Source organism: Lathamus discolor, chromosome 15 (genome assembly GCF_037157495.1).
Source record: "Lathamus discolor isolate bLatDis1 chromosome 15, bLatDis1.hap1, whole genome shotgun sequence".
Classification (NCBI taxonomy): domain Eukaryota; kingdom Metazoa; phylum Chordata; class Aves; order Psittaciformes; family Psittacidae; genus Lathamus; species Lathamus discolor.
This window is the reverse complement of record NC_088898.1, coordinates 11777008-11788209: the sequence shown is the minus strand read 5'-3', so window position 1 is coordinate 11788209 and position 11202 is coordinate 11777008. Positions and strand designations below refer to the sequence as shown.

At 54.7% G+C, this 11202-nt stretch overlaps 1 protein-coding gene across 5 annotated transcripts; it reads right to left on the bottom strand.

Moving 5' to 3' along the window:
* Positions 1-262: 262 nt before the first annotated feature.
* On the bottom strand, positions 263-11084 carry LOC136022475 (sperm-associated antigen 4 protein-like). 5 transcript variants are annotated; one of them, XM_065695783.1, is made up of 13 exons: positions 9926-10117; positions 8654-9177; positions 6605-6711; positions 6271-6355; positions 5507-5574; positions 4849-4910; positions 4607-4647; positions 3677-3773; positions 3092-3176; positions 2429-2541; positions 1706-1873; positions 1252-1341; positions 263-425 (listed from the first exon to the last, which is right to left on the bottom strand). In XM_065695783.1, the coding sequence occupies exons 2-13, from the start codon at positions 8773-8775 to the stop codon at positions 300-302; spliced, it is 1164 nt and encodes a 387-aa protein (XP_065551855.1). In that variant the 5' UTR covers positions 8776-9177; positions 9926-10117; the 3' UTR covers positions 263-299. The 5 variants fall into 5 exon arrangements, with proteins under 5 accessions (XP_065551855.1, XP_065551859.1, XP_065551858.1 ...); XM_065695787.1 differs by lacking the exons at positions 8654-9177; positions 9926-10117 and adding an exon at positions 10955-11084; XM_065695786.1 differs by lacking the exon at positions 1252-1341 and having other exon boundaries at positions 9926-10125.
* Between the last annotated feature and the right edge of the window lie 118 nt (positions 11085-11202).

Sequence of the window (11202 nt, the reverse complement as noted above, 5' to 3'; positions counted from 1 at the left end):
TGATGGTGCAGTGGGGAATCTGATGCTTCTCCAGGCCCGCTACTGGGAAACTAAAAGGGGGAGCTCACAAGCCCCTGGCAGCCCCAAGGAGCTGTCCCAAGGACTGTTGGTGACCCACATCCGCTGCTTGCAGTCTGCCCTGTAGCCACGTCAGCAGGTGCTCCTACCCATCCCCCCAGTGGACCTTCTTGAACACCCCGCTTTGGAGACAGATCTTCTACACCACTCTGATCTGACAAACCATTTATCACTCCTCCCCCATTCCTTTTATTTATTTGTGTTCTTTTTCATCTCTGGTTTCAGTTGAGGTTTTCTGGTTCTGCCATCTTTCCATGAACCTGCACTCGATAAATGCAGGTGTAGGCTGGGTTTCCCCAGTTGCTCTTCACAGTAAGTTTGATGTGTGAAAAGGCTCTCTGTGTGTTCTGTGAAGAGAGTGACAAGAAAACTTGAGGCGTTAAGTGTGACAGTGCCATTGAGGTTCCTCCCCCTGCCTGCCCTGCTCCTGCTCCTGCTCCTGCTCCTGCTCCTGCTCCTGCTCCTGCTCAGGAACAGGCTTCCAAAAGTGGGTAGGAGTGGCTGTAGGCATCTGAGGCTCACTGCTGGTACCGGGGCTCCTGCAGAGACTGAAGGCATGGGAAGGGAGAAGGCACCCTCTGCAACCTGGCCTGCTGCGGACTGTGCCTCCCTTCCCTTTTCCCCTTTCCCTCGGCAGCTTGCTCTGTGCTGACAGAGAGGCTGGGGAGGTCCTCCTATGCGTGAGACGGTGTGAAACCCCATTAAGCTCCCGCTATGCTCTCTGCCTGCTTTCCTCCTGGCAGATGTGAGGGCATCAGGAGAAAAGGGACGTGTTGTGCTGGGAGGAAAGAACACTGTCCAGCCTGTCAGCAGGCCACAGGGTGGAGGGACAATGCTGCCCAGCAGCTTTCCCCACCAGGTATCCCTGTTTCTCTTGGCATGAAGATGTTGCTTTGGTGGAGAGGCCATGTGCGCAGCTGGCTATGCCGAAGGCAGCAGCTGCAGCCAGGGGTCTCTCAGGACTTAAGCTCCCACAGGAACAACCCTGCCCTTGCAAAACCGTTGCTGCTACCACCACCGCATGCTGCTCAGTCCTCCCAACTCCACCAGGCCTCGTCGGCAGTGGTCTGGGCCCCTGTGCCAGGAGAGGGAGCATTCACGCTCTTCCTGCCACGGCCTTGCGGGCACTCCTGGTTTTCTCCTGGCCATCTTGCCCTCGTGCACGGACCGTACCTTCAGAAGGAAGGTTTGAAGGGCCTCTTTTGCCACGTTGTACGTGAACATCCCAAGGAGAGTTTCCTCTTCTCTGTCTGCATGCACTCCCTCGAGGGAAAAGCACAAGGAGGAAGGAGAGAAGCTCAGACTTGTCCCAACAAAGAGGATGTTTGTGTGTGCCGGATCAGCACATACTGCACGGACTGTTATCTACTCAGCCTCTCCCAGGGCTCTAGCAGTAGTTGAGCACTGTCTCCACCTTGTGTTTTATTCAAGAACTCTGAGGTGCTCTCACCAGAATGAGTCTTGAGAGGGATGGACCCTGTAGAGCCCCTGAAGTATCCTGCAAATGCACTGCAGGGCTTAGGAGAAAGCAGGACACGAACCTCCAAGGAGGCACAAAGCAAGCAAGTTCCAGTCACACTTTCCCCCAGGGCCACATGCCAGCCAGAAGCACCCAGCAGAGACTTACAAAGACAGCGATGTCTCGGGGGGCACTGGTGACGGTCCCAGATGGAGAGACCTCTTTGTAGATGTGCTGCACACTGACAGCAGTCAGACGGGCTGCTGCTGGCAACCTGATGACCACCTGGCCCTGCTGCCCTTGTAAAGGCCAGCAGTTTCCTGGGGAAATATCCGGCTGCAATCAGAATGTGAGAGCAATGAAACGTGAGCCCATGTTCGGTTCAACACAGCTGCTCATGTAGCCTGAAGCACAGGTGCTGGTGTGTCTGTGGGGTCTATTCCAGCTTGAAAATGAGGCACGTGTGAGGAAATAGACAAAAGCAGCAGCCTCTCAGTATTATGGAAAGAGGGGAATACCTGTTACTAAGCCACCCTAGTCAGGGCCTTACAGATACACCTCTCTGCCCAGTGGCTCTGCAGAGGACCCCCTGCCTCACACCCTGAAAAGGAACTGTTAGGGGTGAGCATGGAACTGATGTCACCAGGGAGAAAGTCATTCACCCAGCTGTGACTGAGGACTGTGGGCAAGATGCAGCAGTTGAGCTCTGTTCCCCTCCTGAGGGGAGCCACTGCTTTCTGTCAAGCCCAGCCCTGAGTTCAAGCTTTGGTTTCAGGCAACAGATCAGCACTGTGGGCTTGAGCATTACCACTGGACTGAGAGGACAACCCCTAAGGTCAGTCCCCAGCTTCGCAGGAAGGAAACGTGCACTGGTGATTTCTGCTACAATACCTCCAAAATCGTATCAGGAGGGTTGGGAGTGTGGAAGAACCATAAAACCCTGCAGACCCAATTCTCTTTGCAGGCATAAGTCTTCGAAGTTCTCTGCATGTCAATGGTGGCACCTGTAAGGAAGGGAGAGCAGGTGACTGCAAGAGGCCACGGACTAGGAGGACCCTGTGATCTGACCCTCTTTCTGATGCTGCTGGACAGCTCCAGCTGTCAGTCTCTCAGTCCTCTCTCTCCTCATCTCCATGCTGGTAGGGGTGCCTAGCTGCACAGGACGACAGCACCCATATGCCTGGTGTCTGCTCCTCTCAGCGCCACAAGTAGAAGGTCTGAGGGTGCTGATGAATGACAGCAGACCAAAGCTGAGGGCTTGCTGTGTGGGCAATAAAGGATGACCCATCCGTTCCCTTTCCAAATGCATTGATGAGGAAGGGAGCCCCTCCATCAGCCCTGGAATGTGTGTGGGGCAGTGCCAGAGGCACCTGCGCAGAGGCGGGACCAGGAGGGAATCCAAGAGAGCCACTGCCACAGACTTGCTCTCGGACCTCAGGAAGCTTCCCGGCTTTCAGCTCCCCTGCTTTGGAGAGCAGCACCTGGAGGACATCCTCCTTTGGGGAGTGCTACAGACAAGTGCGTGGCAAGGAGAATGGGCTGCTGTGTCCATACCAGAACTTTTCAGGGCCCAGTCAGATCTTCCCATGTAGATTTCCGAAGCCAGCTCCAGCGCTGCCTGGTTCACCTCCTGCCTCTCCTGGGAAAGATACAAACAAGCACATCAGCAGGCAGTTCAGCATGGCTACCAGCACCCAGAAAGGCAAAGGGTCAGTGTCAGAAACACAAGGCAAGCCTTGTCCAGTAAGCTGAGAGACTGCGGCTGATGTGAGCCACGAGCACAGTATCTGTGGCCACGACCATGGGGTCCTCAGTCCCTTGTTCCCACCTTCCATGCTCAGGCCATGTCCACGATGGCTGGCTATGGGAGTGGGTCTGGGTCTCACTGCTGCTCAGGGCCCAGCCAGAGCAGCCACAGGTGCCCGTGCCAAGGGAAGGATGTTGGAAGACCCCCACTGCCTGAAGCACCAGTTAACCTGGGCCCAGAGAAGGGCCTGGGCAGTGCCAAAGCTCACCCAGCAATCCCCTGGCAAAGGCTGGCTTGCTGCGGTCAGCAGGCTGAGCCCACTACTAATCCCCAGTAGTGCTTCCTCAGGGCTTCTGCCCAGCCAAGCCTTCTTCTCCAAAATGCAGGGTTACCTTCTTCAAACTGCTTATCTCCGCCACCAGCTGAGCCACCTCCTCCAGCAGAAGCTGCAACGTTTGGGTTTGCTCTGTCAAAAGGGTGTGCAAGTTCCTGCAGGAACAGGAAAGCAGATGTTGTCAGAGAACAGCCCATTCCCTTGGGAGTGTCTGAGCTCAGCAAGGAGCAGAGACATAGGGTCTTTCTGCTTTGTAAATGCTTTCCTTCCTCCCCAGGCTGAAAGAAAGGCAATGGCCAGAGGGAAGTACGGGAGCCGTGGCTGTTAGAAAAATGGGTGCAGGTAGCACAAGGTTGTCCTGGGTTCGGCTGTAGCAGTCATTTTTCTCCTTCTTAGTAGCTGGTGCAGCGCTGTGGTTTTGACTTTCAGCCTGGGAACAGCACTGATAACACCGATGTTTTCAGTTGCTGCTCAGTAATGTTTACTCTGACCAACGACTTTCTGAGTCTCATGCTTTGCCAGGGAGGAGGGGAAGCCGGAAGGAAGCAGAGACAGGACACCTGACTCAAACTAGCCAAAGGCGTATTCCATACCACAGCACGTCATGCCGAGTATAGAAACGGGGCAGTTACCCGGAAGGGCTAGATCACTGCTCTGGTCAGGCTGGGTACCAGGTCGGCGGATGGTGAGCGGTTGTATTCTCTTCCCTTGTTATTCCCTTTATCATTATCATTACTGCTGGTAGCAGCAGTGGTTTGTGTTATACCTTAGTTACTGGACTGTTCTTATCTCAACCCATGGGAGTTACATTCTTTCGATTCTTCTCCCCATCCCTCAGGGAGCGGGTGGAGAGAGAAGAGGGGGATTGAGCCAGCGGCTGCGTGAGCGAGCTGCTGCGTGGTTCTGAGTTACCGGCTGGGCTTAAACCATGACAGGTTGGCTGATGCTTCTGCACAGATCCAATTCCAGCTCAGGAAACATCTCTTACCTCAGCATCTTTGTTTCTGCTGCGGATGCCCATGTCAGATCCTGAAAGGGAAAAATGCTCTGTTAAGAGTATCCACCACCAGAGCTGCTGGGGCTTCCCAGGAGAGGCTTCCCTGGGAAGCCCCGGCAAGAGCTACTGCTTCTTTGGGGCACTCCGCGTGGACACAGAAAAGCCCGTGATTTAGCCAGCCACTGTCAGCAATGCTCCCTTGCAGGAGCTGCCTGTCCCAAAGGGTCACCAACCTCTCTCTGTGCCTTTGCCCGCATTGTCCACACTGGCAGTGAGGTCCCGCAGTAAACACCAGCTGCAATTCACACCACCAAGAGACAGTTACTTGATCTGGGTTGCTAGTGATCCCTGCAGTGCCGTGGTCTCCTCCTGGTTGCCTTGTGGATGGGGCAGCAAGTAAGCTGAGGAGGTGGAGAACTTGGCGTGCAGAGAGACGATGTGCCTCTGAGCGGAAGCCATCACCACAGGCTTCAGGGCATCGTGTAGCCATGAGCTTCAGGTGTGCTCGGCGACCCAGAGCTCTTCCCCGTATCCCCTTACTGCTTCTGTGAGCCCCGAGACGAGGCTGCATCAGCCAGGAGAGGTATCAGGAAGGGGTATCAGTCACCCTGCACAGCCCCTCTGGGTATCCCCCAGTTCAGGCTTGGAAATACGTACTCCCTTCTCTCGCAGGCTTGCAGACTAAGCAAGCCCTTTGGTCCTGTGGCCAGTGGAGCAGCATGGCTGGGAGGCTACCAGTCTTACTGGTAGTTGAAAAGCAAGTCCTCGCCAAGGACGCACTCCAGAAGCACTTGGACCATGCAGGGTTCCACACATATGGGCCAAAAAGAGAAGCTGGCATCCAGCACAACCAGGCTGTTAACTCTCAAATGTTTGCTCACGCAAACTCACCAAGAACCACCGGAAGCAAGAAGACAATGAATTTCAAGCACCTCTTCTTGTGCACAGCCATCTTTTGCCTGAAAAAGGAGGGTGTCCTATGTCTGTCAATGAGCCAGGTTTTGAGCAAACCAGCTGGATTACCACTTCCAGGCAGGAAAGCCATTGTTTTGGGAGCCTGCTGCTGACACACAGCTGCCAGGCAAGCACCCAGGAGGAGCACTTTCTGTCCACACCTTTCAAAACTGCCAGCAGCTCTTCCCCAAAAGAAGAACTACTCCCAGAAACTAGGGGCTGAGCAAATCAAGACTTCCGGCTCTGCACCCCTGGGTCTGGCTACACAGCAGTTTGTCCTACCATGACCAAAGTCTGGGCCTCTGGCGACTGTGTGGCAGTGAGACTGCCCAGGGGCTTTACTCTTGGCTCTCCCTGAGAATGGCCACAACATGAGCTGTGCTCCTGGGAGTGGGAAGCTGGCTGAGGAACACGCCTTGCTCTCCCCTTTGCTTGCACTGGCCCTCAGACATCTTTCTCCCCGTGTCCAACACAGAAACTCTTGGTACATATTCCTTTCCCCATCTTTGCTTTATAGCAAAGATGCAGCCTTCAGTGCAGGATGAGGAGGAAGTTGGCAACAGCAGCAGCAGTCCCCACTGCTCGAAGCACAGCTGGCAACACAGCCCAATTCTCACCCCCTCCCTCCCTGCACCCTGACCCCTGCAGCATGAGGCTACCGCCTCCCCAGAAGCCCAACGGCAGAAACGGGTAGTACATACACAGTGAAGATACACACGATCAGCAGGTATCTCCACAGGGATGCAAGGGTACCTGCCGGATGGCAAACAAGGCTGAAGACCGTCCCTAGGCAAAGAAACCAGAGAAACGTTAGGCCTCTCTCTTGAGGTCTCTTTTCCAGGATACTCAGCCAAGAGCGTTTTGGCTCTCTGCAGGGAGGCAAGCACCGAGTCCTAGGCACCACCTCTCTGGGGTGAAGAGCAGGGCAGCCTGCATTTCTCCAGCCACTTGTGACATTTTGCCAGACTTCTGGCACAGTGCAGCTCTCTGAGTCCACCCCAAGTACTTCGCAGCAAGAACCAGTGCTGAGCTTACTTGCAAGTGCTGTGGCCTTGTTATGACACTTTGGTGGCCCTGGAGCGGATGAGCTGCGAGTGGACTGAGAAAAGTGTTTCACCAGCTCCACCTCTGTGAAAAGGCTCCTGTGGGAGAAAAAAAAAAAAAAAAAGATGCCAATTGCTCGCAGTGCTCACGCTGTGAGGGCCAAGGCCCTTGCCAGATCTAAGTCTGTGGAAGCCTCCCAAGAGATGTTCCAGCTGCAGCAAGAGAGGACAGCACGGCTGGGCTGCTTCCAGGGGACACCTCTCTCTTTCCCCCAGCCTTTGCTTTACAGGCCTGCAGTGGAGGAAGAGGAAAAAGCTGGTGGCAGCAGCAGCAGTCTCCACCACTGGAAGCACACCCTGATAATACATCTAAAACCGCTCCTACAATGCTCAATTGTTTAAGTGCCTTGAGGCTTGCAAACTCAGCTAAAAGTAGCCCATCCATACCATGGAAACATGTTATAATATGTACATGTGGTTCACAGATAAGCAGCTCTTGCAGGCAATCAAGAAGGACATCTGACACTGTGGTGTGGAGGATTGCTACAGTGAGAAAAAGATGAAGTATCACATCTTCATCATCCTCCGTGTGACCTGTGAATAACCCGAGGAAGGGAAGAGAGAAGAAGTAACGACCCCTAGGACCACCTGAGAGTTACCATGTATGCTCTAATAGGTAGTAACCTATGTCAGTTAATTCTGGGAAGAAATTATGCATAAGATTCCTGGGAATTATAAACGTATATGTATGAGATGAATTCTCATAAGCAAGAAACCTGTGAGAATCGACATGCATGCTTGGTGGAGCAATTCCCCCATGCATCAGGTGCCATAATATGTAATGCCTGCTTCTTAATGCTACATTTGATGAGAAACTGAACATGAGCCGGCAGCGTGTGCTCACAGCCCAGAGAGCCAACCGTATCCTTAGCCTGCATCAAAAGGAGAGTGACCAGCAGGTCGAAGGAGGTGATCTTGCCCCACTGCTCTTGTGAGACCTCACTTGGAGTATTGTGTGCAGTTCTGGTGTCCTCAACATAAAAAGGACATGGAACTGTTGGAACAAGTCCAGAGGAGGGCCGCAAGGATGATAAGGGCGCTTGATCACCTTCCGTATGAAGAGAGGCTGTGAAAGTTGGGGCTGTTCAGCCTGGAGAAGAGAAGGCTGCGTGGAGACCTCATAGCAGCCTTCCAGTACCTAAAGGGGGCCTCTAAGGATGCTGGGGAGGGACTCCTCATTAGGGACTGTAGTGACAGGACAAGGGGTAACAGGTTAAAACTTAAAGAGGGGAAGTTTAGGTTATATGTAAGGAAGAAGTTCTTTACTGTGAGGTTGGTGAGACACTGGAATGGGTTGCCCAAGGAAGTTGTGAATGCTCCGTCCCTGGCAATGTCCGAGGCCAGGCTGAATGGAGTCTTGGGTGACGTGGTTTAGTGCAGGATGTCCCTGCCCATGGCAGGGGGGCTGGAACTAGATGATCTTAAGGTCCTTTCCAACCCTAACTATTCTATTATTCTATGGTTGGTGTTAAGGAGTCTTATTCTACCAACTTTCGGTGACACCACAGCGCAGCCTGATTCTCTTCCCCTCCCTGCGTGTTCCCTGCCCCAACATGCCTCTCAGCAGCTCCTCTCAGTGGCTGTTCGCACAGGGGGCACGGACTGCTGCCCCCAAACACTATCCCCCACCTCTTTCCTGGTGCTGACCTCTCCTCCCCATGCAGCCTCCCTCTGTCAGTCAGTCAGGTCCCAGGAGACCAACCTGAGGTGCCAGCGTCTGGGACCCCCCTCTCCCGGGCAAAGCTGGGCTCCAACCCTCACAGCGTAAGGAAGCCCCTGCTGCACACTGCCTTTTGGCTGGGAGAGCAAGCCATGCCTTCAGCCAAGGCTCACCAGAAAGGGGCTTGGCAATGCACAGGGCTCTTGTGCAGAAGCATCTGTCAGCTTCCCCATGCTGATCCATAACCTTCTGGCTGTATTAGGCCATATCCCAGCTACCATCCTAACCCGATGCCCCATGCAGGAGCAGCCGACTTCGTACCTACTCGCCTGGCAGTGGCTCTGCCCTGCAGCCTCTCCTGCTGACTGTTGGTCAGTCTTGCTCTCAAAGGAGACATTTAAGCTCCCTTGGCCTCTTTTCTGTGGTGCCTTTCTCCTTGACATCTCTGGGCAAAGGCAGCCTCCCTGCTCAGCTCTTCCACCTAAGCCTCAGCACTCTGGGCTCCTCAGGCAAAACCAGCTCCAGCAGCAGCTCCGCACTGCCCTTCCACAGGAGTGTCCCTGCCCGGGGCGACAGTCCCGTGCAGCTGTGGGCTCCTCCCCTGCCCCACAAGGCTATATGGCTGCCCAGTTCTGACTCCAGAGTGGCGGCTCTGACGTCACAGTGGGGCTGAGCAGGGCTCCCTCTGGGCTCGCCTGGGGCAACATGGGAGTTGCCTCCCCTTAGGAATAATAAAAAACACTCCCCAGGGGCTGGTCTCTTGCCTTCAGCTGCAGTGCGAAGGGGTGTGCATGGCTGAGGATGACTGGCTGTCTTCATTCCATGTCCGTGCCTCAGCCAAAACCCTGCAAGGTGAGGACGAAGGGAGAGGACAGTGTGAGCAAGGCACAGAACTCTGACTGCATCATGTCACTTGACTGGAGCTAAACACTGGCCTGTGAATGCAGCACAGCCCTTCCCTACATGCTCTCTCCCAGGACTGCGTGTCTGGCAGGAACAGGGGTTTCCCCAAGGACACAGCCCACCTCAACACTCCTTTTTGCAGTGCACACAGGTGGCTTCTCTGAAGGGTGTAGCCAGAAACGCAGATCCTTTGCATGACCTTTGCCATGGGTTAAATACCACAGACAAGTCCCCCGGAACACCAGCAGTTAAGGAGAGAGAATCACAAATTACAGTCTGAAAGAATCTTAGAAGTCAGGGACCTCTCTGAATAGGAACCTGGAGATGTTACGGGATGTGCTCTGGTGACCAAGCTTGTGCTCACTGCTGGGGAGACCCACAGAGAAAAGGCTGAGTGGGAGGAGGGCTCAGGACTCACCCTGCTCCCCTGGGACAAGCCCTGTCTCAAAAGGTCTCCCAGAGCTGCCCTGGGACAGGATCTTCCCTCAACCCTCAGGTGTCATGCAGCATGCAGGAGCACACAGAGAGGGGATGTCCCTGTCTTGGACAGGAAGAACTGGTGAGACGAAGCTCCTCTCTTGGGCCCAGGACCTTGCTGCTCTCCCTGCAGACCCCAGCCCAGGGGGTGAGCCATGGGTGGGGGAGTAAGGGGGAAAAACCTGGCAGATGTGCCCCATGGAGGGGACTCACCGAACACGGGCAACTGAACCTTTCCTGCTTCTTCCGTGCTGAGCTGTAAGCGATCTCCTCATACACGGCCTCAGGGAAGGGCTCCCAAGCTCTCCCAGAGCTTCTGGACAGTGGCAGAACTGTCCCAGAACAGGCAGAGAGGGGACAGGAACCCACTCTGCTCCCCCGGCTTTGGTCCTTTGGGCATTGCCTTAGCAGAGGGAAGTGACAAAGTCCCACAGTGTGCAGCCAAGAACTGGGAAACCCTCTGGCGCAAGCAGCTGCTGCCACTGTGGACACCAGCTGTGCTGCCCGGGAGGGTCCCATCATGCAGGGGCTGGCAGATGGACACATAGTGGTTGTAGGGCATGATGGTGAGAAGATAAAACTCGTCTGTGTTTGAGGAGAGAAAGAAAAAGACCTGGGCAGCGCATCCCAGGAAGAAGGTGGCCCTGGTGTTCCAGAGGGAACTGGCAATCGGTTTAGTGACAGTGGTGGACATGGAGCACAGGTCCAGCAGGGGCAGGTCGAGGAGGAAGAAGTACATGGGGTGTGGAGGCGCTGGTTGCAGGCTGTGGTGGGGATGATGAGTTCATTGCCCAGGAGCACAGCCAGGTAGATGCCGAGGAAGAGTCAGACCTGCAAGAGCTGCAGCTCCCACGTGTCTGCAAATGGCAGGAGGAGGAAGTGGGTTACAGAGCTGCCACTGGACATTTGCTTCATCTTGTTATGGGGGGCTTTCCAAAAGGGAAAAGACAGTGACAATTTAGGGGAGAATTCTCTGAGTGAAACCTAATGCATTTCTCACAGAACACCCTGGAAATGCCTCTTCTCTGGTTTCAGGAAGACCTTTGGCAGGTGCCTTCCATGAGCTCTGGTTGGTGCAGGCTGAGGGTGTCACTGGAAGGAGGGGGCTCTGCTGGGGGCTCTGGTAGAGCCAGTCCTGCCTTCCAGCAGTAAGGAAATAGGAACATGGCGGGAGCGCATATGGGGGTGTTGTGTCAGATGAAATTCACACGAGACATCAAAGAGCTTTTCGGAAGATCTCACCTGTCCATCAGCTTTGGTCTCAGCTGCCCTGTGCTGGCTCTTTCAGCAGGAAGATGACTTCACCCAGACTGCTCCAACACGCAGCCCCTGGGGTGCAGGGACCCCGCTTGGAAGGACAACCCTGGGCACCCCTGGCTGCACAGCTGGCTGCACACCCCTGAAACCACCCCCAGGAGAAGGCAGCCATCACACACCCCCCTTTTGATGGTGCAGTGGGGAATCTGATGCTTCTCCAGGCCCGCTACTGG

Excerpts from the sequence above, each read along its gene's own strand:
- LOC136022475 (XM_065695783.1), bottom strand. The coding sequence starts at position 8,775 with ATGTCAAGGAGAAAGGCACCACAGAAAAGAGGCCAAGGGAGCTTAAAT. Across the intron at positions 6,712-8,653 it reads AGCCACTGCCAGGCGAGTAG|GAGCCTTTTCACAGAGGTGG; the intron begins GTACGAAGTCGG and ends TTTCTCCCACAG. Across the intron at positions 426-1,251 it reads TTCAAACCTTCCTTCTGAAG|AACACACAGAGAGCCTTTTC; the intron begins GTACGGTCCGTG and ends CTCTCTTCACAG.